We start from the raw sequence: 24504 nt of genomic DNA, 5'->3' as shown, positions 1-24504 counted from the left end.
TAGACACATATCTTACATCACATTAAGGAAAGAAATTGTGCTTCGGGAAGATACATGGGATCTTCCCAAGAGTTTATGGGATATTCCAATCAGGGAATGCTAATGTAAAAGACATTTCATTGTGACATAAGGAAGGTAAGATGTGTGCTTTCAGAAAAGAAGGTATGTGGAATGGAAATGTATTTCGTTAAATGGAAAAATGTGATTTTGTCCTACAGCTGGTTATTTCTGAATGGAAAAAAGAAGGGACAAAATATGGCTACAGAAAGTTACAGAAGATTTGCAGAAAAGGAACACTGAGAAGAGAATGTTTTATGTGGTTGGAATTTTCTAAGGTTGGATTAAATTTAATTAGGTAACCGGATTTTATCAAGAGTAGGCTGATATAAGACTGGATTTGGTTTCTTTCTCTCATAACAGAACAAAGATTTCCTCGAATGCTCCTTTTGATAACAGATTGTGTGAGTTTCTGTGCCTTTAAGTGATCTGCATTTACTTTTGGAATCCTTTTTTTTTCACCTTAGCTCAAGGAATAATTGTTTCACAGCAGCCTATGATTCTATTTGACTGGATGGTTTAAAACTTTTGGAAATTTTTGACAGATTTCCCAAATATCAAATTCTAATTGAAATTCTTTTGACTTCCAGTTAACTTTGGGATGCTTCATGGGGCCCCTGGAGCCTCCCAAAGAGAGATCCTAAACTAATTGGGTTCATTTGGTGTGTTAAATTACATGGGAAACATTGTCTAAACTCATTGTTGCCTGTGTCAGATGGAATCATCAGGCTCTCCCCAGTTTTATCATAGCTGTCAAACAGATAGGGGAAAGGGTTTTAGGTTTTTCTGCTGTCTAGTCTCTCACCTTATTCTATGTCCAAAAAAAATCCCCTGTGGGAATACTCCCAACGTAGGCCCTTAGGTCCTGACCCCAATGGCATTTTCCATTGCACCCAACTCCAATTCCTCCAGGAGTTCCTTTTTTTACACCTCTAGGACCCCTTTCACTCAAGGCCTTGGCAGCCCATACCTTGTTACAGATCACCTATTGGGTGGCCACTTCCAAGCAGCCCACATCCTAGGTTTTATAGATGCTCAAACTCGAGGAATACCCCCAGCATAGGGAAACATTATAGGACAAAAGCCTCCTGGTAAATGTCTCTGGGACACTGGACTTCATTTCTAGGAGCACTTTTTCTCGGTTGCATGTTATTCAACATGGGATGATCCTCTTCTAAGCCAGAAGAAACACCTCTGGAGAGTATCCTTAAAAATTGGAAACTTTCAAAATAGACGGGCTGAAAAGGGAAACGTTTAAACTCTATTGTAACATTGCCTGGCCCTTGTATAAGTCAGGGAATGGAGAAAAATGGTCTGAAAATGGGTCTCTTATAATACCGTGTTGCAATTGGATCTCTGCTGTTGCAGGACAGGAAAATGGACTGAGGCTCCCTATGTTCAAGCCTTCATGGTCCTGGGAATTCCCTGGCGGTCCAGTGGTTAGAATTCTGAGCTGTCACTGCTGAGGGCATGTGTTCGATCCCTGGTCGGGGAACTAAAATCCCACAAACCACATGGGGCTGCCCCCACCCCCCAAAATAAACCTTCATGGTCCTTTACCAAAACCCCGCTCTACGGGTCTCCTGTAATCAAAAGCCTGGGGAATCAGAAACACTCCCGACATTTTCAATGATCCCCTTCTAGCTTTCTCCGACTCTCAGGGGGGAAACCAAGCTTCACCTGCTTCCCCGGAGCCACCTGCTCCTCCGGGTCCCTCTGACCAATCCCAGTCTCTGCCTCCTTATGTCCCTTTATACCCTCCGTCGCCCCAGGAGGGAGAGACTAGTCCCTCCAGGGTAACTCGTAGTGGAACTTCCTGTCGCCCAGGATCAGGTTCAAAGTTAGCCCCCACCTCTGCCCCACAAGGCCTTTACCCCTTCAGGAATCAGCTGATGGAAACTGAAGCACTACTGGAGTGCGTGTCCCCTTCTCAATGAGAGACTTAGGAATTTGTAAGGAGAATTTTGACAGGTTCTCAGAGGACCCTGACAAGTTTAGGGACGAATTTATCAGGCTGGGGTTGACGTTCTCTCTCACCTGGCAGGACATCATGGTTATTCTGGCCTACTGTTGCACCCCAGATGAAAGGGAGCGTATACTGAGAAAGGCCAGGTAACACTCAGATGGCCTATTGGCCACCAATCCACACCGCCAAATTTTTCAGGTGGGTGGGGATCCAGTCCCAGAACATGACCCACACGGGGACTATGAAGATCATGTAGGCCAGGCTAGGATGAGACATTACATTACTTGTCTATCAGAAGGACTGAAAAGGTGGATGGTGAAGCCTGTAAATTATGATAAGGTCCGAGAAGTTGCAAAGGAAAAAGATGAAAACCCAACAGTCTTCCTGAGCCGAGTGACAGAGGCATTCAGGAAGTACACCAGTACAGACCCTGAGTCCGCAGAAGGGAGGACACTATTGGCCATGAATTTTATCACCCAGGCTACTCCTGATTATCAGGAGAAAATTACAAAAGCTTGAGTCTGGGCCCCAAACCCCACTGTCAACCTTGGTAGAGGAGGCTTTCAAGGTCTATAACAACCACGACTTAATGGAGGAATCCAATAAGGATAAGAGGCTAAAACAGAAAACGCAACTTTTGGCTGCTCTGATCCACCCACCATCTCGAAGGGACGCTGGAGGGCCAAGAAGCCTGGACAGACTGCCAAGAAGCTGCCTGGGCTCGAACAAGTATGCCTTTTGTTGGAAGGCAGGGCACTGGAAGGGGGAATGTCCTGAGCGCTTTCCTGTGAGACACCCAAGGGGCAAACTTGACTGGCCCCAGGTCCTTACAATTCTCTCCAATGAGAGATTCCTGCACACCAACTGATGGGGCCTGAGTGCCTTCCCAGCTCCAGATCCCACTCGATCCATCCTCACCACTCCAGCAGAGCCTCGGGTCAACCTCGATGTGGCAGGTAGGAGAACTGAATTTCTTGTAGACACTGGAGCCACCTGCTCTGTTCTGACTTGGCCAGCTGCCCGCCTCTCCAACAGAGACTGTACTGTGACAGGAGTTGATAGACAGCCAAAGGTAAGGTGATTTACATCTCCCCTTGCCCACAGAGTCAGGTCCACTATTATTATTCACTCCTTTTTGTATATGCCAGAATGCCCTGTCCTCCTCCTCAGAAGAGATTTGCTAAATAAGTTAAGAGCTAGTATATTCTTAGGAGGTAGAGAATTCAAGCAGAGAATGCATCTGTTAGTAGCCCCAGGTGACCCACCTGCTGGTCATCAAAATATTCCCCAAGACATTCCCCAAGAAATCAGGGAACAAGTAGATCCTGCAGTTTGGGATACCTCAGTGCCAGGAAGGGCAAAACCTGGTCCCCCAATAAACATAAAGTTAAAGCCTGGGGAAAAATACCCCTGGAAAAGATCTTTTAAAGCCTGAGGCCCTGAGGGGAATCCAACTGCTGCTCAGCAAGTTCCTAAAACACAGACTCATTAGGCCCTGCCAATCCCCTTGCAACGCCCCGATCCTCCCCATTCAGAAGCCTAGTGGGGAGTTTTGGTTTGTGCAAGACTTACAAGCAGTGAATGAGGCACTCATCCCTATTCACCCATTGGTGCCAAACACATACACCTTCCTCACCCAAGTGCCAGGGAGCACCCAGTATTTCTCTGTTTTGGACCTCAAAGATGCACTTTTCTGTATTCCTCTACATCCTGAGTCTCAATACCTTTTTGCCTTTGAATGGAGGGACCCTGACACCCTGGAGGCTACCCAATATACGTGAACAGTGCTTCCTCAGCGATTTGGGACAGCCCCCATCTTTTGGAAACACGTTAGCAAGGGAACTGAGGGAACTGAGCCTTGAGAAGGGAACTCTGCTACAATATGTTGATGATTTATTGATAAGTAGTGAGACCGAACAAGATTCAGATCAAAATACCATTAGGGTCCTAAATTTTCTGGCAGAAAGGCGATATAAAGTCTCTCCAACAAAGGCTCAGATCTCACAGCAGTGGGTTCAATATTTAGGATTTGTTTTGACCCCAGGGGCACAAGCCCTGGCCATAGATCAAAAAACAGCAATTAGTGCATTACCATCTCCAACCGCAAAGAGGCAACTTCGAGGCTTTCTCAGGATGGCTGTGTTCTGTTGTGTCCGGATTCCAAATTATGGCCTTATAGCAAAACCCCTATATGAGGCTCTAAAGGGAGAAGAAAGAGAACCCCTTCAATGGAATAAGGACCACCAGTGGGCCTTTGAGACTCTAAGGACTGAATTAAGTAGAGCACCAGCACTGGAGCTTCCAAATTGGGACCAACCCTTTACCCTATACATTCACGAGAAGTCAGGGATAGCACTAGGAGTCCTGACCCAAAAGCTGGGACCAGATCAGAGAACAGGGGCTTACTTTTCAGAACAGCTGGACTCAGTGGCCCCGGGACGGCCCAGCTGCCTGCGGGCAGGAGCAGCCACAGCCCTGTTAGGTAATGGGTCTTCCAAGCTCACCCTGGGACAACATTTAGATGTGTTAACCTCTCATCAGGTACAATCTGTGCTGGAAGTCAGAGGACATTGGTTGACTGGAGGAAGGTTAACAAAATAACAGGCCCTCCTAATGGACACTGGTATCTCCCATTCTGGGAGATACCAGTGAACTGTAGTAAGGCAGAGTGAGGGTGGAAAGATGGTACCCCCAGCCTACCTTCCTTGAGAGCACATCCGTAGCTTCTAGATGTGTGCTGAACCTGAAGCCTGCTCTTAAGTCTTGTCCCTACTAGCAAATAGGCCTTTTTCATGTAAAGGCTGGGACTGTGTCTCAGTCTGATGTGTAGTGGTACATCCTGGGGGTGGTATCCTGCCAAGAACTGTCTCTCCAATTGTTACAGTCCCATGGGATGCAGAAAAGAGATCCCTCCTGGCCTCCAGAGCCAGGTGATCAAGGAGCATCCCCTGAGTGGAGGCCACAAAAGTGGGATCTCCCGTCTTGGAGATTCTGGCTCTCTGGAGCACATCAGAAGGAAAGTGTGAAGATGATGCTTACTGGCTGGAGTGAGGCGGTGGGAAGAGTGCAAAGATGACACCATCTGAATGAAGGGGAAAAGGGAAAAGAAAAAAAGAAAAAGAAGAAGAAGAAAAATATATATATATAGCAAGACAGAGGAAGAGCAGGGAAGAAGGAGCCAGCTGGCTGGAGCACAAAGTTGTCACCTGCAGGAAAGGAAAAAGGGGGGAGAAGATGGCACCTTTCAGCTTTATCGAGGCAGAGAGAGAGCAGGGAGATGGCCCCCGCCAGCCTCTGTCCCTGGGGAGTATTGCAGCAGGCCCCTGTTCCTCAGATTAATGCTTTAAAATTGGGAAGTGAGTCTCTTTCACAAAAAGTCCGAGTGCTTTTCAAAGGGCTGCTTCTGCACTTGGCCCTGGGGCAGGTGAGTCTGTGCACAGGCCCTTTAAGAGCTGTTCCTCAGTCCACCACAGCCCTGTGGGTCTCATGGGATGTGCCTTGTTGGTCTTCAAAGTCAGATGTTCTGGGGGTCTATCTCTCAGGTGCCAGCCTTGAAAGTTGGAGTGCCCAATGTGGGGTCCAAACCCTTCACCTCTCAGGGAGAAGCTCCAGGTTTTGAGCTCCTTCCTGATTGTGTGTCTCCACACCAGGGATGGGATTTATGGAAAAATTGTGTCTCAGCCTTTCCTACCTGTTTTGATGTGGTTTCCCTCTGGTTTTCCTGATGTGAAGGGGTTGCTCCACCATCTTTTAGTTTTTTTCAGAGGAAATTTTTCCATATGTAGCTGTAGACTTGGTGTGTTTGTGGGAGGAGGTGGGTTCAGGATCTTCCCATGTTGCCACCTTGAACTGGAACCTATTTTCTATGTTTTAAATTTTGGTTTTCAATCGTTCGGTTTGTTACTAGTATATGGAAATATGATCAATGTTGTGTATTAATGTTTGCATTAATGTAAACAATGTAATGTAAACAATGTTTACAATGTTGTGTATAGATCTTATATTCTGAGATCCTGCTAAAGCAATTTATTATAATTTATTATGAGTTTTCTTATACATTCCTTGGAATTTTCTATGTAGACAATTATGTCATCTGTAAATAATGACAATTATATTTCTTCTTTTCTAATATGTATGCCTCTTTTTTCCTTTTCTTGCTGTACTACACTAACTAGAATCTAAAGTACTAATTTGAATACTAAGAGATGAGAGTGGACATTCTAACCTTGTTTTTGAACTCAGGGAAGAACATTCATTCTTTCACCATTTCATGTGATGTTAGAAGTAGGTTTCTTGTAGACGTTCTTTATTAGGTTGAGGTAGTGACCTTCTATTCCTAGTTTTCTGAGCATTTTTAATATGAATGGGTGTTGAATTTCGTTAACTGCCTTTTCTGTATTAATTGGTGTGACAGTATGTGTTCCTTTAGACTCAATATGGTAGATTACATTGATGATTTTTTACCATTGAACCAGGCTTGCATCCTGGAATAAATTCCACTGGGTCATAGTCTGTTATTCATGTGGATTCTGATGGTAGGTATTCTTGTGGATTTCTTCTAGTAGGGTAAATTACGGTTCCCCAAAAAGGTCCGTGTTTAACCCCTCCTATGACAATATGTGAATGTTACCTAGTATGGAAAAAAGGACTTTGCAGCTGTGACTAAGAAAAAAATCTTGAGATGAAGAGATTATCATAAATTTTCTGGGTGGGCTATATATAAACACAAAGATTTGTATAGGAGGGACACAGGAAGAGTCAGAGTTGGAGAGACCATGTGATGAGGGAAGCAGAGATTAAAGTGATGCACTTTGAAGATGGAAGAAGGGACTAATTCCAAGGAATGCAGGCAGCCTCTAGAAGACAGAAAGGGAAAGGAAACAGATTCTCCTGTAGGGCTTCAAAAGGAACAAGCCCTGAGACACCTTGACTAATAGACTACTGAGCTGCAAAAACTTTCTTTCACAAAGGGTCAAGGAGGGCTGGGAGCACATATGTGCTGCCCACCTGGACAGAGGAGGACCTGTGAGGCTGACCTACAGATTAGTGGAGGTGGAGAGACATGAGCCCCTTTCTTCTCCAAGCTCTTTGCAGGGTCCAGCAGAGAGCCATGCCACCTGCGGAAGCCTGCGGCCCCAGTTTTGCATGCTGATGGTGTAGGGGTCATGTTCAGGGAGTCCCTGTTGTCCTAACCCCTGCCTGGGTCCTGGGGAAGGAATCAGAACTCAGAACCTGGAGAAGAGCCTTTGGCCAGCAGGGAAGGGGGGTGAGGCCCAGGGCAGGTCTACAAAAGATCAGAGCATCTGAGTGCTTTAGGAGGAAGGGGCTTCAGAGGTGGGCCAGCACAGGCTGTGACGGAAGCTAAGCAGACTGGGAGGGGGAGCAGTTCGGGGAGATAGCAGGGGTCTGCTCCCTGCCCCTCATTGTTTGCTCGTCTCACCCTTATGAGCGGGTCATTTCCCCTGCTCTGATGATTCGAAGTCTCTGCCGGCACCCACAGGACGGTGACTGAGGCCTCCACACTCCTCAGCATGGATCCCAGCTCCCACCCAGATCTGGGGCCACAGACACCTCTCCCCCACCCCTGCTGCCCCTGTGAGCAAGCTGTTCTTGTGAAACACGGTCATAGTTTGTCAGGAGGAACTGTTCTATATGGGAATACAAATCAGTGTTGATACCAATACACACACATGTCCAGCCATGGGTGGAAAGGAAAGGGACAGTAGTTCTGGGGTGTCTTTGCACACCCATAGGCCCCTAAGGCCAGTCCCCACAGCCACAGCCAGATGGGTCCTCCTCCCTCAGTTGAACGAGATGCAGCTGCACAGAAATCCCACAAGTTCCACAAAGGGGCCAAACAGTCACTACCCTTATACACACCTTTAACGGGTGCCCCATGAATTTCCCCGCACCCATTCCCCTTGTTGCATCCTCATTAGGATTAAGAGGTAGCTGCCTCAACCACTCTCCACACTGCAATAATCCCAGTGGGACTAGAGAACGCTCCCGCTATGACGAGGCAGACAGTCCTGTCCCCATGGCCAAGACTTTTCCTCTCTGGTCAGGCCACCCACACAGGAAACCCTGGATGAGCGGAGAGTCACCCCAGCGCCATCGCCTGGCCACTTCAGGGAAGCAGAGAGCAGCTCCATAAAGACAAGGGCCGTCTCCAGGCTCCGTCCTAGAAACTGGTTAGTGTCCAGAGGGCTGAGAGGCACAAAAGCAGCTCTCCCTCCCCAGACGGTTCAGGGATGCAGAAGATGCTACAGATGCCCCAGAAGGCCCCTAGCCAAGCAGGCTTTAGAGAAGGGGATGATGAGGGGGTCCCTGGGGAAAGTGAGAGCTGTGCGTTCCCAGGGGCAGCCTGAGGAGTCCTTGTCTATGTGGAGGAAAGGTTTGGCCACCTGTAGATCCATAGCTCCTGTGACCTCCCTCGCCATTCCTTCCTCTCAGGATCGCTCTCTATGGAGCAGCTCAACACGAAGAAGATGAGAGTGGCCTGAGAGCATTTCCCACGAAAACTATCTTTATTCACAATTTACATACATCACTCCGAAGGTCCTGCCCACACCCACCTCCCCCACCTCCCTAACCCCCCACAATCCCAGGATCAGCGCTGGGGTGAGGAGGAGCCCCTAGGCTCCCCTGGGGGCCGCCCTGGGGGGCTCGCCCTGGAGGGCCGGCCCGGCTGTTCCCTACTGGCTGCAGTGCTTCCTCTTCCTCCTCTTCCCTGTGACAAACGGGTCACGCTTTCTCTTTCTCGGCTGTGAGGGGCGAGCCAGCCCCAGAGCCAAGGCTGGCCTCGCAGAGACCCCGTGGCCAGCCCCGGGGATGGGCAGCTTCTCAGCAGCGGCTGGGCGCCCACACAGAGCCCGCTTCCTCGACTTGGGAGCGGCTGGTGGAGGTGGGCTGAGGCCTCTTCTCTGAGGGGAGGGGGCCTGGGGAGCACTCTGGGCCCCCCAACCTCCAGGGGAGGCCAGGCCTGAGGCAGGGGCAGGTGTCTGGGACAGCCCGCAAGGCAGCAGGCTCTGCGGAGAGGCCAAGAGGAAGGCCAGGCTGGGGAGCTCCTCCTCGTCCTCACTGGACGCGTCCCTGGGCCCTCGGGCCTCCCGAACAGGAGACGCCTCTCTGAGAACAGACGCATCCCTGGGTCCCAGTAGAGGGCCAGTGCGCCTTTGACCCTGGGGAGGGGAGGGCCGTCCGGCCCGGAATGGAGAGACCTCTTGACGTCCTCGAGAGGGAACAAAGACTTTGGGCCCGAACAGGCCAGTGTCTGTTCGGATGGGCCTATGAAGAGCCTCAAAATCAATCTCTGGTGGGCAGGCTTCATCACTGACCCCTAGATGGCGGTCTTGGTCGTGCCTCTGGGCACCTTGGCCGGCATGGGACTCAGATGGACTTGAGCCCATTCCGGGTGCACTGTGGCTCGGGGCTGCCGGCCCACCCTCGTCCTCTTTCAAGGCCAGGAGTCGTTTCTGCACCAGCTGGTAGGAGGGAGGAGGACAGTGACGGCTCCACACGCACGTGTGAGAGGAGGAGCACTGGGCAGTGGGACAATGGCCCTGGCGGGGAGGAGGGGACGGGTGACCCCAGGACTAGACTCCAAATCCAGACATGGTGGCATTCCTGCCATCCTCCTGCACCTTATTCCCAGCTGTGTGTCCTTCCCTCCGCTCCCGGCTCCCCATCCTCTCCTTCCTATCACCCTGCGCTGCACCCACCCCAGAGAGGGCCCTTCCCCATGCCAGGTCTCCGAGGTAGGGAAGGGACGGACAGAGCCATGTGGGCCTCCTGTTCTGGGGCCCTACCTCTCCCCTGCTCACTGGGGTCCCTCCGTGCCCTGGTCTTCCTGGGTGTCCCTTGTCGCCCCTGTTCTACTTGCGATCCCTCCCTCCTCTGGCTCCCCTGGGCCACCTGGTTTCCCCTGTCCCCTGGATCCCCTGGGGTCCCCCCTCCCCTGGAGTCCCCTGGCTCCCTGATTGTCCCTCTCCCTCCCCTGGCTCACTTCTTTAGGGGTGAGTCCTTCCTCCTGCTCCAGCTCCTCAGCAAGGGCCAAGAGATCCAGCTGTGGGTCTGGGGAAAGCAATTCTGCCAGGAATCGAGGGTGAATGACTGCCTCCACCTCGGACAGAAAGAAGAGGCTGTGAGCATCCTTGGCCAGGAGTGGCCTGTGACACAAGAAGGCCAGGAGGGAAAGTGAAAAGCAGAGACCCACCCCCACTCTCCTCCACAAGGCGGGGATGGTCAGCACACACACACACACACACACACACACACACACACATGCACATACACAATCACACACAAAAGAGCACATATACAGATGCACATACACAGACACACAAAGGCATACACACAGACACAAACATATACACACATACACCTGCGTAAACCTCCCCTAACACCAGGCTCAGGAACAAGGAGCTGAGCTTAAGTCCCATCGGCCTGAGCAGAACCCAGATCTTGGGTGCTGAGAGTTCCATGCCCTGGCATCTTGTAGACCCCAGGTTCCAGGCCCAGCCTACCATGGTGACAAAGTCTTCCTGAGAACACAGCTTGTCAATGTAGCTCAAGAGACCCGGGTCCAAGTAGGTGTCGTCCTCTTCCTGCTTCAGCTCATTTCCGTCCTTTCCACATTCTGCATCTGATTCGCCTGTGGCTGAGTGGACGGGCCCCACCAGCGCCTCCATGATGTCCACATACTCCCTCACAGCCTCAGGGGGAATCTCCTTGGGCGCCTTGGGCTCCGGGGTCCGCTGGGATCTGTGTGGCTTCGTGTGCGAGGGCTGGGCCCTGGGGCCGGACATCCTGGGAGCACAGGCTGAGGCAGAGCAGGAGGAAGGGAAGGAAGGTGAGGGACTCCCGGTCCACCTCCTGACCACCGAGCGCACGTTGGTGAGGGCATTGTTTAGGGGACGTTGGTGTGGGTGTGGGAGGGGTCAGGACCATCTGAAGCCTCATGCACAGTTGGAGAGGGGAGGTTAGGGGGTCATCTAAGAGAGTCACAAGTAAGGAAGTGGGGAACCTCCAATTTTCTAGGGGTCTCCCCTTCAAGCCCACTTCTTAGGCAGACTTAGTGTGGGGTCCTTTGACAGGGAGGTGTGAGAGGAGTTACAAAACTGACCAAGTCAATACCCCGTAGTGACAAAGGGCAGCTGAGAGCCCACCCCTCCACCCCCCGCCTCGGTGGCTGTTTTGGTTGAAAGACCAATGCCCCTGTCTTGAAAGAAAAGGATCCACATGGGGACAGTGGCCAATCCTAGGCCCCTGTTACCTGTGCCTTCAGCTCCAGTGGGAACCTGGGTGCCTGGCTGAAGGTGCACTTTCGGGGCTGGGGGCCCCCGAGGATCGAGCTTCGGTGGGGCTGCAGGAGGCAGGTCCTGCGCGCACTGCATCCACTGCAAATTCTGAATGTGCATCTCCTCCTCGGCTGCAAATTCCATGAACCTGGGGGGTGACAGAGGCACAGGCCACCCTGAGAAAAAGGCCTGGGTTCTGGAGCCCAACAAAGGCAGCCAAGAATGAGGCAGTGGGAGAGGATGAGCCTTGGGGCCGTCAAGGCCCTGTGAGGTGCTGTCCACAGCAGAGAGCTGCTCCTGGAAGTGATAACAAGATCTGGGACCCTTCCTGCCTCACCAGCACTGGAGGGCATTCAACAGCATAGACCCAGGTCGCTGAATTGAACCAGGTCAACGGGACACATGGCTGACCCAGTGGGCACCCTCCTCATGCCCCCCATCCCCATCCAGAGCCACATGAAGGGCTGACAGCCAGAGGCTGGAACAGGCATGTGTTCCCCACAGGGGTCCTTGCCCGAATTCAGGACCCTGGGCTAGGACTGAGAGTCCTGCAACATAGACCTGGAGACAGGGCCCAGGAGAGGCTGGACGATGTGGATGCTGAGCTTAGAGGAGAGGCCTTCCTTTCCTCCTAGAGGCGCTCGTTTGTTTGCTTTTGTTTCTTAAACCAAGGGGATTACCATGGAGCAAACACTGGAAGGGCCGGAGACCCTTGGGCCGACGACAGCTGGCTTCCCCAGCCTCTTCAGGGATGCCAGGGTACCCACTCAGGCCACTGTTCGTAAGGAGAGGGGGTCCCAAGTTTATGTTAGTGGCCGCCAGCCACCCACCACTAAGGAAGCAGCAGGCTGGCGGGTGGAGCTCTTTCCCGGCCCAACCCATATGGCCGGAGTTGGACCCCTACTGGACTCACAGCTTCACCCTGCCCCTTCCTGAGACCTTCATGTCAAGGCAAGGGTAGGTCAAAATCAGGGGAAGGCAGAGCTCCTGGTGGAGGAAGGACAGACGTCTCAAACTCTCAAGGTGAGGGAGGGGTTTCTGGAGGACAGTAGGGCCCCTGGGCTGCGGGGACCCTGTGCTGGGTGACAGCCCTTCTCCTCTGTCCTCTCTGATGAGCACCCCCACGGCCAGACCCTGCCCTCACCCACTCGCCTCACCCTCCACGCAGCCCCTGGGTCCAGGACGCTGACTCACTTTTCCGCCATCTCGTAGTAGATCCTCCGGTCAAGTTTGCTCAAGCGCCGCCATTCCTGCACGGCCCTCCGCAGTCCCTCCTCCTGCGTCATGCTGGGCTTCCGGCGGGCCAAGGATCGAAGCACTGGGCTGTAAGCACTCGGGGTCAGTCTCCGGGCCCAGCCCAGCCCCCACCTGCCTGACCCCACCCGCCAATGTGGACCACACATCACTCAACACAGCATGACTGAGCAACAGGAGGGTGAGGGGCGGGTGTCTGGGAGGGCAAAGACAAGCCTTCCCGGCCACTGCTGTCACCGCCTCACACTCACTCAAGGATGACCATCCACTCCCAGGCTAGAGCTGGGACATTGTGCCTTGGGGAGCTCTTTTCCTCCTCAAGGCTGCATTTTCATAATAAAAATCACCATCATCAATGAGGCATGGCCTGTGCCAAGCAATCTGCTCACACTTCATAGATTAGCCCAAGGCGTCTTCTGCACAGTCCTCTGAGTGAAGTGTAACTGTCCCCTTTTTACGAGGGACCGGAGGTTTAGGATGGAAATGCCTGCCAGGCTCACAACTCTAGTGGGAGAGAGCCCACGCCCTTAGGAGAGCTCTACCATCACCCTGTTCCTAGTGGAATTCTCCACAACGAAGTGGAGGCATGCATAAAGCGCTCTCCTGGGCCCCACGCTCCTGCCCCTCCTCTGAAGTGGCCTCCCCTGGCCATGTGCGCTCACGTCCTGTATGAAGGACTCGGCACCACAGGAGAGGGCGGCATCCACTCCTTGGCTCCTCACCTTACACCACGACCCTCTCTGACTGCAAGGCTTCAGTCCATATTACCATGAGATTCATGGAAGAGCAAGCTGGCCAGACTCACAGGGTGGTGGAGCCCGTTGAGATAGGGCACATTTCAGTCCTGATGTCACGGACTGGCAGGCCCACCCATGTGACCGACAATGTGCCCTCTCATAGCATGGACATCGTCCTCTCACCTTCCTTCCAGTATCCCTAGAAACCTAACGTGCGAGTCCATCCCCAGTTCCTCTTTATCTAAAAGCTCCCATAAGCTCAGGACCCCCTGAGCGTTCACTCACATGAGAAAGCAAGAAAAAGCTTCTGCATCAGGACTCCGGTGAAAGTGTCTCCGGGCCAGGGGCTTGAGGTGCTGCCAACGTCGGAAGTTACTGTACACGCTTGGGGGTTTAGAGGAGCCATCCTGCGAGGCGTTGGACTGCTTGGTGGCCAGGCGGCCCTCCCTGGAAGCGCCATGTGGCCATGGCCCAGGGTTCACTGGGCGAATGATAGGGGCCAGCTGGGCAGCTGGTGGTGGAGCTTGAGGAGGAAAGCCTGGGGTCCAGCCTCCCTTGCCAGCCTGACTAACTCCAACAGCTGGAGCAGTCACAACGGTCCCCATCACAGGGGTTGCTAAGAATACGGGTGCAGGACATGTAGCACTCCTGCTGAGGGCCCCTGGAGCGCTCCAGTTGAGGGGGGCCTGAGTAACGACAAAGGTCTGAGTCTGGGGGGCCTCCACTGGCCTCCCTTGTGACCTGACTTGGACAGTGAGGTTGCAAGCCCCAGGGGCACTGGGGCCACGGCCACCATTCGCCACCATAGGCGTCCTGGGGAAAGCTGGCAGCAGCAGGCTGCTTCCAGGAAGGAATGCTGGGGTGATGGGAGGTGGCAAGTGCTGCTGCCAGGGTGGCCGGTGCTGGGCGCCAGGAATGGGTGGAGGGAAGGGCACTGCCGTGAAAGCAGACAAGGAGGCACCGGCGTTCATGGTCACATCCGTTCCCAGCACTGGACATGCTGTTGAGGCAAAGGAAAGGAGTGAATGGAGGAGGAGAATGGGCAAGTGGGACTGAGGCTTTCTGTGGCATCAGAGTGTAAATCTCCACAGGTGAGGGACACTTGGACAAGGGAAACTGTGCAGCGTGCAAATGTCTTCAAGTGATTTTCATGCCCTGACCTCCAGTTGAGAATTATTCCACTAGTGACCCCGTGCCCATCCACCAAGGTCCCTGACCCCTGTCTGCCGAGAAGAAATCGCCTCAGCAAGCACTGACTTGCAGAGCCTCCCTAAGGCACCCCCTGGCACCTAAGCCTCACAGGCTGTCTCCTAAGACCTGGAACTGGGTGGACATCCGCTCTGTGAGAAATGCCCCTCAGCTGGCATACTAGCAGGTAGGGACCTTCTCCAAGGTAAGTTCTAGGCACCCAAAGGCCCTTTGTGGACAGGCACTGTGTAAAATATTGGGGCCCCACCTCCTCCTCAGTCCTCCTTTTCCTGATGCTCAGTATAAATCCCCTCTTTCTTTCCTAGCCTCACAAAACAAAACAAAATGCTGGAAAATATCTCTCTAATGGAGTTTTGACACAAACCCATAACACTGGCCCAGAATGCACCTGCATCACAGAACAACCCACAGCAGACATGTAACATGGGCCAGGTCCTGCCACCCCCTCCCCAGTGCCCAGAGTCACTGTCATCACTCAGGAGTTCTGTTCCTAGGAGGCGGCGCGGGTTGGGGGGGGTCTGAGAAGTAGGTGCGTGTCCCTTAGATTCTGTCATTTCACAGCCAGTGATGGCTGCAGAGGATTAAACAAGGGCCAGGGAATTGTCATGTTACATTGGTCGTGGGAGTACAGACCGCCTGTGGTCCTTCCCCTTCCAGCTCCCAATAATGGAAAGACAATCTAAGAAGCAGGCATAAGCCAGGTGCCATGGCGATCAAGTTGTCTGGAACACATCCCTGTTCAGGAGAACAAGGTACACACCACGGTGCACCTAATTAACCAGAACAGGTGTCATAGGACGTTTAATAATAACACAGAAGATCGTCTTCCTGCCCCTGGGCTACACTCCTTCCCCCTTTGAAAGAGGAAGCAGCCTTCACAGACAATCCACCCGAAACAACCCCACTCCACATCTGTCCCCTGTCCATGAAGGAGTGACAGGAAATATGAACAAACTCTTCCTCTCAAGGCAGCCTGAGAGTCCAACATGAGATACTGGACGAGATGAAGTAGGTTTGAAGTGCTGCGATTCCACAAAAGGAAGAACAATTCAGAGCAACTCAGGAATCTGAGCCCTCTTTTGGCTGAAGTTACACGGTTGCCCATCCCCTGTTGAATCCAAAGCAACAGTTGCCTGAACTGAGAAGTGAGCTCTGGGCTGGGAGGAGTGGACGAGGTGTGGGCTGCGGCAGTTAGAATAACCTCCTGCCTAGCTCTCGGAGAGGACACTTCACTGCAGGTGTGGCCACACACAGCCCCACTGAACAGTTTTCTCACCAAGACCATCTCTCCCCACGGCCCCCTTAGATACAGTATGCTCCTGTTCAAATCCCTTAGAAAGATATGGTGAGGCAAGCTTCAGGTGCCTCAGGAACACAAGACAGGTCTAGGCTTTCCTCATGACCCTCCCTGTGTCACCACCAGGACATCACACACATCCTTACACACACGTTTCAAAGTGGCTTGTCTCCCTTCTAGAAAGAATCAACCTGCCTGCTGCCATCCTTTCTCCATAGCCAGGGCAATTCCTCTTGATCCGCCTCCAATCACCCCTCCTCCCCAGTGCAGTCTCAGGTTTCTTCAGGCTCCCCAGTCTCCCCAGGTGAAATGTCCTCGTGTGTCCAGTGCTCTCTTCTCCCTCTACTTCAGTCCAACTGTGTGCCCACCGTGAAGTATCACGTGTGAACCCGAAATATGTGAGGGATGGCAGGGTCTGTGAGAACACACCCCCAGCCTATAGGCTTACCTCCTTCTGAAGCCATCCTGCAGGCTTGGGCACGGACTACTGCTGCCTGGTAGCCTCAATGAGAAAAGTCAAGACCAGGACCCAGAGAGTGACCTGCTTCAACAGACGCTCAGGATCCAAGTGAAGGAGGGGCAGGTTTAAATCTAAACATTCTGCAGTGGGGGAGGGGCAGAGGGCACGTGGGTCTGGGTAGGGTGGTGGTGGGCAGACGTTCCACGAGGGCTCTGGCAGGTAGGCAAGAACCGGAAGTTCCTTCCACCTCACACAGTGGCAACACAATTGGCGTGTGCCTCTTTACACAGTTTATAAACTGTTTTTTTTTGATTCACGGCACCGAGGTTGGACTTGACGGTCCCTTCCTTTCACTTCTTTTTCCATCAACCTAGTTTTGTGTCCCTCAACACACTCTGCTTCCTACCTGGCTCTTGACTTACTTCAACAGAGACTAGACTTTCTGAACAAAATTCAGAACGGTTAGTCTGAAAAACACTTGGGTATTTATGGCCACATGGAACTGAGTATTTGAAATTAGGATTGTCTCAGCAGATCCAGTGTCTTTGACTGCTGTATGTACATCACTCCTAAGGGAGTGGTCCTTGTGCTCCAACCAACATCCAGCAGGACCAGCCTTACTAATGATCCTTTGTGCTGGAAAGCCCCCGTCCATCAAAAAACCGTCATGCAGCCCCCATGTCCAAGACCAGAATTCACTAAATGTCTTTCTCATAGTATTCCATGGTTGTAAAAGATTTAGTTTTTTACCTTTTAAATGATTTTAGTGTAATAGTTTAAGCGAGCAACACCTTCTCATGGTTCAAAATTAAATTGTGCAAAATGGAATATGCAGTGGCGAGCCCTCCTCCCACCTCCTTCCCCTGTCAACCCAATCCTCTTTCCCGGAGGAAACCAGTGTTATCTCTTTCATTAAAATCTTCCCAGAGATACGTCATGCAACTAAAAACGAAGGCAATCTGTTTTCAGTTTTTAAAATGCCTTCATTTTTTTTCTAGTTGAAAATTCATATATGTTCCAATATATCTGAGGATATTTCCAATGATTGTCTTTGTACGGGTATCGTGGCTCCTCTGTTTCTGCACTAGATTCCTAGAACAAGAATTTCTACAGTCTCTTACATTTCAAAGCACCTGAAAGAATAGGGTGGCTCGATCTAGTAAAGAAAAGTAACAAATGCCTAACTGAATTTGACTTTTGAATTTCACATAAACAATGAATTCATTTTTAGTACAACTTTGTCCCATGCAACATTTTGGACATAGTTTTACTGCAAATTCTTTCCCTGTTTATCTGAAATTTACATTTAACTCGAAATCTGTATTTTATCTGGCAACACTACCAAAAAATCAGAACATACTAAGCTATTATCAGTTACTCATCCTTATGAGAAAGAGAACTTGGAGTGATGAGACTCAAGTGTGCACCTTGGCTCCAACAGAAAACACAACTGTAAACATACACAAAATCTGCAGGCTCTTTGGATGAAATGGATTTGGAAGAGCCATCATATAGCACTGAACATCTTGGCTTAGTTGGGGTAAGGACAGAAGTAAGGAACAAGAAGGCAGAAAATCTTCTTCTCTTTCCTTATGTGAAAGGGACTAAACATCCTAGAGCCCTGGTTCTTCTAGGTGTTAAAAGTCCACTACCCATGAGATGGATGTGCACCTTGACACAATGCCAAGAGTTTATCCACCAGTGTCCAATCCCCATTCAGACAAGCCCACTTCCATCTAAATCCTAGCCTGCAAGCCCTGCTTACAAGTTTGTTAATTTCCTGTCTGCATTACATACACTTGCTCTTTAGAATCTAGGCTCATCATTGCATATGGCCCCATCTGCATGGGAATGATGGTAGCATTCCTTTTACAAAACTTGTCTGATTATTATTTTCATATTGAGAATCCATGTCAGTCAGTTTACCACTATCAAAATGATATGAAAGAGTATTCGTGTTTTGTGTTGTGAGAAGAGAGGACTGTTAGGAAACTTGTCAAGGGAGATGAAGGCTGAAAACCTCAGAGGATGGCAACCAAATCTCTTGGGAGATGAGATTCTCTCACTGCTGTAGCTGCAGTAGAACTCCAACTGATTGTGGGGTGTTGGGGAAGGAAACAGAGGTTTAGAAGGACTGTTCCACAGTGTGAAAAAGACTCCTGTTGGTGCTTAAGAAGTTCCTTGCCCCTTGTCAGGAAAAATTGACTCAGAAGAAGATGAGAAGATAAGGTGAGAATATTTCAAGCAACATCATGGTGAACTTTATATCTAAAGAAACTCCTGTCGGGGACTGAAAAAAATAAACAGTTTGGGAATATCGCTCAGTACTGGAGCTTTTACAATGAAGGAAAACTCATATGATTTTCAACCAATAACTTCATACTAGAGGGATGGTGAGGCAAAATATTGTACCCAGGCACTCGAGAAAGGCAGGCTTCCTTGTTGCTTCTTCCCTTGGTTCAGTCATTCAACCAATTATTTACAAGATTCTCACTCATAATTCTGATACAGTATTTGAAGGACTCTTCTCAAGGCCACTGATACAAAAATTGCACTGTGCAAATATTAGCCAGTCCCAATTCTGCAATCACTTTTGTAATACTTCAAAATCCTACACCCGAGAGACAGAGAGAATCAAATTAGCCCAAATGTAATTTGGGAAGACCAGTCACAGAAGGGAGTATCTAAAAGTCCTTTGGATCATGGTCTCTGACTATTCCTGCACAGAGGCTGCGGGCAGGCATTGACTACTGAGAAAAAACAACTCTGGACATGCATCACAAGCCTCAGAAGACAGTTCATCTTCCACTCAATCACGAAACGTTAAAGAAACGAAGAGATACCATGTTTGTGTCTTGTGGAGTTTTCAAGTCTGTGCACTTGGAGGCGCTTAGTGCTGTTAGACGTGAGGGGTCTTCAGAGGCATCCTGTTGAGTGAGAAATGCTCTAATCTTGCAATTGACCAGAAAGAGGATCTGATGATTGAAGTTTCTTTGGGAAGTATTACAAAGTCAGGTCAGTAAGTTGATCCCGCTACTATTTTTGTTGTTGTTGTTGTTTTTAATGCCAACTGAAAGTCTGCAAGATATTACAAAAAAGGAGGGAGGGAAAGGAAAATTGTTCCCATACTACCTGCTGTGTTGAAATTGGCCCAGATTGTCCACTCTCTCTCAAAGTTATTAAAAAAAAAAAACCGTACAAAGGAAACACCTGTGAATCAACATTTATTGAAAAACCTCCATGTATTAAATACACTGAGAAAAAATATTCTAGTAGAGTAAATGCGTTTGGAAAAACTCTAGGAACGGAGTCAGGAGACAGTATCTTAAGAGTGTTTCCCAGGTCTGAATTCTTTGCTAGAATTGTTCTTTAACAGAAACTTCAGGCTTGCTAGGAAAAAGGACCTAGTGTTTTTTGAAAGGCATAAACAAGAACCAAGGAACTGCAGTCCAAAGGGCATGAAAGCACTTGCCCCAATTTGAGGCTACTGTGCTTAGAGCGGAGCTCTCCACAACTCTTTGTAGCTAAGTGCATGGGTTTCACGTGTGCAATAGAAAAATCAGGAGTGCACATCTCACAAGAGCTGGTTTTAAGAAGAGACCGTCACGAAGGTTCCCAGCGAGGAGCGTCGCCAGAGATGCTCCGTAGCGTGCCCGACCCTGCATTTCTCTCCTCTCCTGCAGAGACCTCCTGGAACAGATCCCCACGTGCCCCGCGCCTGCACGCCTGCGCACGCCTGCGCACGCCCACTGGGGCGGGGCTCTCAGGCACGCGGACCGCCGTCCTCCAACAGCTCCTGGCGGCTGTTGGGGCAGTTGGCTCGGCTCCAGAAGACAGGAGCGCATGCGCGAGCGCGGAGGTTGGGGCCCCAACGGCCGTCCGGCGGGGACGGGGCCTGTCATGGCCGCCTCTGGAGTCAATTCTAGGAACCCTGAGGTAAGGGGTACGGGGACTTTTCACCCCTCAGGTGTCACCGCTCTGCGCTGTTGTTCACCCTGTGGGTTATCTGTGCCCTTGTCCGTGTAAGGAGACTCCCCACAATGTGGATTCACGCCCCCATAGAGCTCGAGTCCCGTGAGGGGTTTACCCCAGGGTTATTGGCACCACTGGGGAGCCGGCTGCATGAAGGGTTCAGTGATTGCGGGGCCTACAGTGGGGGGTAAGTAGTGGTGTATATTACTTTGGGTGTCCAGTCTGTTTATTTTGTATATTTGGGGAATGTAGGATGATCATTTGTGTATTCAGGGCATGTTGTATGGTTATGGGGTGTTTGTGTGTGTGCATTTTCAGGAGCTGTCTATGTATATTTGGATGTGTAGAGGGCAAGTCTGTGACTATTTTCTGGGACTGGTGGATGTTGTATATGTAGGTATGTTGTGTTTGTATGATTCTGTATTCTGCAAGATGGCAGAGTTAATTCTGTGTGAGAGGTTGGGAATGTGGGGTTATGTATATGCCAGTAGTGTGGTACTGTATGTGTATTTGGAACAAAGGGCATATAGGGTGATATTATTGCATATTTGTAGTGTTCTGGGTAATTGTGGTTCTATTTGGGACTTGTGGAGAGTTATGTGTTAAATGAGTTTGTGTGTGTATTCAAGGGGCATGGCCACTTGGAGGAATATTTGCTGAGGCTGTGCATTTGTAATTTTCAGTAGGAGCCTCTGAAGCTTATGTATTTTGGGAAGTGAGTATATGTGTATCTGATAAAGAGGTGGGGTTCTATGTTTCTACAGGGAAGTTGGACAATTGCATTTCTATGTATTAGAAATATGTGATACGGGTATTTGTTAGTACTTGCATATGTGTGAGCTGGCTCCTAATAGCTAGGGATAATTTGATATATGGAAGTTGTTTCATAAATGGTTTGCTGGAGACACTTCCATGTATCTTACTTGTGTATTCTAATCTGTGTGTGTGTCCATCATCAGGTTCATGCATTATCAAAGTTTGTTCACAAGGTATGGAGTTGTTAGGAGTATTCAAAGTGTATTTCTTTGGAGAATGCTAGGGTGTTTATACATGTGTTTGGTAGGAGTAAGAGGTGGTCTGTCTATATATTCAGGGTGAGGGTAGAAATATATATATATATATAAACACCCCCACACACATATACAGTTTATATGTTGGGGTAGTGGTGGGGAGCTTGTATTCTGGAGAGGTAGCATAATGTATAGTGTTTGGGAGGGGATCTGTATGTTCAGGGCTTGGGAATATTTGCATGTGTGTGTCCATAGGTGTGTGAGAACTGTGTATGTATATTAGTAAGACTGCAGAGGTTGTCGGTGTTTTTCTGTTTTGAGTGTGTCTGAGCATTTGGGGTGTATACTCATGAGTAGTTTGTGAGTGTGTGTATTTGTGATTTGTGAGTATATCAGGAGGCTTAGAGTCCTCTTGTGTCTATTTCAAGACTGAAGAATTTAGTGGTGTTGCTTGTATGTGTGTTCTCAGTGTTAGTGAGGTGGACTTATATGTACAGTTGACCCTTGAACAACACACGTTTGAACCACACGGGTCCACTTATAGTGGATTTTTTTTCCAGTAAATACTACAGGACTACTACACGATCCATGGATGCAGAACCACTGCATGGAGGGTTGGCGCCCTAACCCCCAAGTTGTTCAAGGGTCAGCTGTATTTGATAAATATAGGTTATATATGGCTGTGTGTGGTTTTGAGTTCCTGGGGCTTCTGGGGTATGTATTCTGGGGGATGTGAGAGTTTAGTTTGTGTGTTTGGAAACCAGTAGACGGTGTAGGTTATGTGTGTGTGCAGGAATCCTGGAGTATATGTATTTTAGGGCTGTGGGATTGCATATGGGTCTTTTTTGGGTTGCCCATGAGACAGTTGTGTACTTGGTGAGCCTGTGTGTTTAGGTACTCAGTGTGTACATCTGGATGGCATATTGGTTGCACATGTTTGTTTTCAGGCCCATGTTGTGTGTGTATATATAGTTGTGAGAGTGGAATGTGAATATTCAGGGTGAGTAAGGTTTTGTCTGTAAAAATTAGGTAGTAAGAGGTGGTCTGTTTGTGTATTTATTCAGGGTGAGGGTAGAAATGTATGTGTGTGTTCAGGATATATATATATGTATATATGTATGTATATGTACAAACACATATGTGTATGTGGTATCCTTTTGGTTATATATCTGTGATGGGAGTTGAGGGTTCTACTTGGGGTGTAAGTGGATTGTGTGCACAAATTCATAGGAAAAGGTATGGGATGTGCTGGAACTGGTTCACACTATCCTGGGATAGTCAATGGTGCATATCTCTTCCCAGCTCTGTGTTCAGTGATGTCAGGTGGGTAGCTTGAAATTGGTCATGCTGGGAATATTTATACCACGTAGATAGCATAAGTGAAGTCTTTCCCACCTTTCTCGGAGAGTTTTTTAGCACTTACCAGCACACCACTGATGTGCGTGTTTGGATGTATGTATGTATGAAGCAAGAATATTTGGGCATCGGTGGGTACGTATGGGACACCCATGTGAATTGTGAGTGGGGCATCTGGGGCTATGGGCCCCTGTATATGTGCATTGACCCTGGTAATTGTGAATCATTGCATTGCTCCTATCAGGTTGGTCTGTTCTTTAGGGCCAAAGAATCCCCATAAATGTTGTTGATTCCCAGTAGAAATCATGCAGATGGATACAGGGGTGTCTGTACCTTAGGCAGGTGGACACTCCTTCAGCATTTGTGTGGTCCTAGCATCTGGGTCCCTAGAAGGGGGGGCCTGGTGGACAGATGGCCATGCAGAGCAGAACCTTCACAGGTGTGTTGTTGGCGTGACAGGCAGCAGACAGAAAGTCACGGGGCTTCCTGGATACGAGGTCAGATGACCAAGGGCTCTCCCAGGAAAATACCCTGAGAATCAGTTGGACAGCTATAGGCATTACTGGCTCTTCTGGGGCACAGCTGACGTGCAAGGACACCCTCCACATGGGGTCCAGAGCCACGTGTCCCTGAGCCCAACTGCCCCAGGGTGGTGGGAACTGTTGCGTTTCAGGCTGGTCAACTGTATCACTAGGTCTCAACCAACCTGTCTCCGTGGAAATCTAAGTCCTCAGGGATAGGCAGGACCTCTAGGGATCAGTGAGCTGACAAGGACAGAGGTGTGGAGGCTTTGTCCCTGAGGGAGAGTTGGGGACTGAGACCTGGAGGGCCTAGGGAGTCCCACTCTGAGGAGATATGACTCTGATGTTCCCAAACCCTTTAGACATGTTCTCTGTTCTTTTCTGAAGGCTCAAGATGCTTCTAGCAGTGGGAAGCTTATCTCAGTTTCATGTTTCTCTGATAGGATGAACTGACCCTTTTATTCACTATTCCACATCGAGCTGCAAACCCATCAGATGGAACCACGTGATCATTGTGGCCGCCAGCTGACCCCACAGCCACCTTGTGCCTCCCTTGGACCCACCCAGGAATTTCTGAGCCTTCTTTATGGTGAGTCTTGTGGCCTTTTCTCCCTCATTGTGAATCCTCCTGCCAATAAAACATGCTGTGAGTGTTAACAAAAGGAAACCTCAACTAGAATTGGAGTCTGGAAGGCCCGTAGAGGGAGCTCTCATGCCGTGTCACTCATCATCAATTACCCCAAGAGGAAGAGGTCATTTACTGACCCCAAACAGGAAGCGCAACCACTTTACTACCCCAGCTGGAGGAGGGAAGACTTCCTTCCTGGCCAGCAACAAGAAATAGAAAATAGAAATAGCTAATAGAAAATTCCGCAGTTTAGCCAATGAGAAGCCATTGTCACCTGAAGTTTCACTTTCCTCCAGTGAACTTTCATTTTTTCCCTTGATGATGATTTTCTTTCCCTGTCCCACCCTCTTTACTTTAAAAGCCTTCTGGGACTTCCTGGTGGCCCAGGGCCTAAGACTCTGCTCTTCCAATGCACGGGGCATGGGTTCGATCCCTGGTCGGGGAACTAAGATGTCCACATGCCATGTGGCGTGGCCAAAAAACAAAAAGCCTTCCATGTTGTGTAACCCGTTGAAGTATCTCCCTTTCTGTCAGATGAGATGCTGCCTGATTCATGAATCGTTTAATAAAGCCAATTTATTCAAAATTCAAAGTAAATCTTCAAATTTACTCAGTTAAATCTTGTTTTTTAATACATTGGTGGCATTCAGAGGTGGCCACTAACAGTTGAATATGTATCCCTCCAGAAATGTTCTGTATAAAAATATGTATGTGCACTTTTCTAAAATCCACTCTTAT

General features: G+C 49.7%; 1 protein-coding gene across 1 annotated transcript; it reads right to left on the bottom strand.

The window, feature by feature from the left end:
* Positions 1 to 8718: 8718 nt before the first annotated feature.
* On the bottom strand, positions 8719 to 16283 carry LOC130708407 (NUT family member 2G-like). Its single transcript, XM_057548382.1, has 8 exons — positions 16268 to 16283; positions 13599 to 14313; positions 12517 to 12645; positions 11350 to 11470; positions 10549 to 10794; positions 10029 to 10145; positions 9391 to 9507; positions 8719 to 9204 (listed from the first exon to the last, which is right to left on the bottom strand). The coding sequence occupies exons 1-8, from the start codon at positions 16281 to 16283 to the stop codon at positions 8719 to 8721; spliced, it is 1947 nt and encodes a 648-aa protein (XP_057404365.1).
* Between the last annotated feature and the right edge of the window lie 8221 nt (positions 16284 to 24504).

Source organism: Balaenoptera acutorostrata, chromosome 6 (assembly GCF_949987535.1).
Source record: "Balaenoptera acutorostrata chromosome 6, mBalAcu1.1, whole genome shotgun sequence".
In the NCBI taxonomy this organism is placed as follows: domain Eukaryota; kingdom Metazoa; phylum Chordata; class Mammalia; order Artiodactyla; family Balaenopteridae; genus Balaenoptera; species Balaenoptera acutorostrata.
This window is presented reverse-complemented; position numbering and strand designations above follow the sequence as displayed.

Bases quoted from the DNA above. Each gene is read 5' to 3' on its own strand.
- LOC130708407 (XM_057548382.1), bottom strand. The intron at 12,646-13,598 runs GTGAGTGAACGC...GAGTGCTTACAG, and splicing joins GCTTTTTCTTGCTTTCTCAT to CCCAGTGCTTCGATCCTTGG. The intron at 10,146-10,548 runs GTAGGCTGGGCC...TTTCTGTCCGAG, and splicing joins AGGAAGACTTTGTCACCATG to GTGGAGGCAGTCATTCACCC.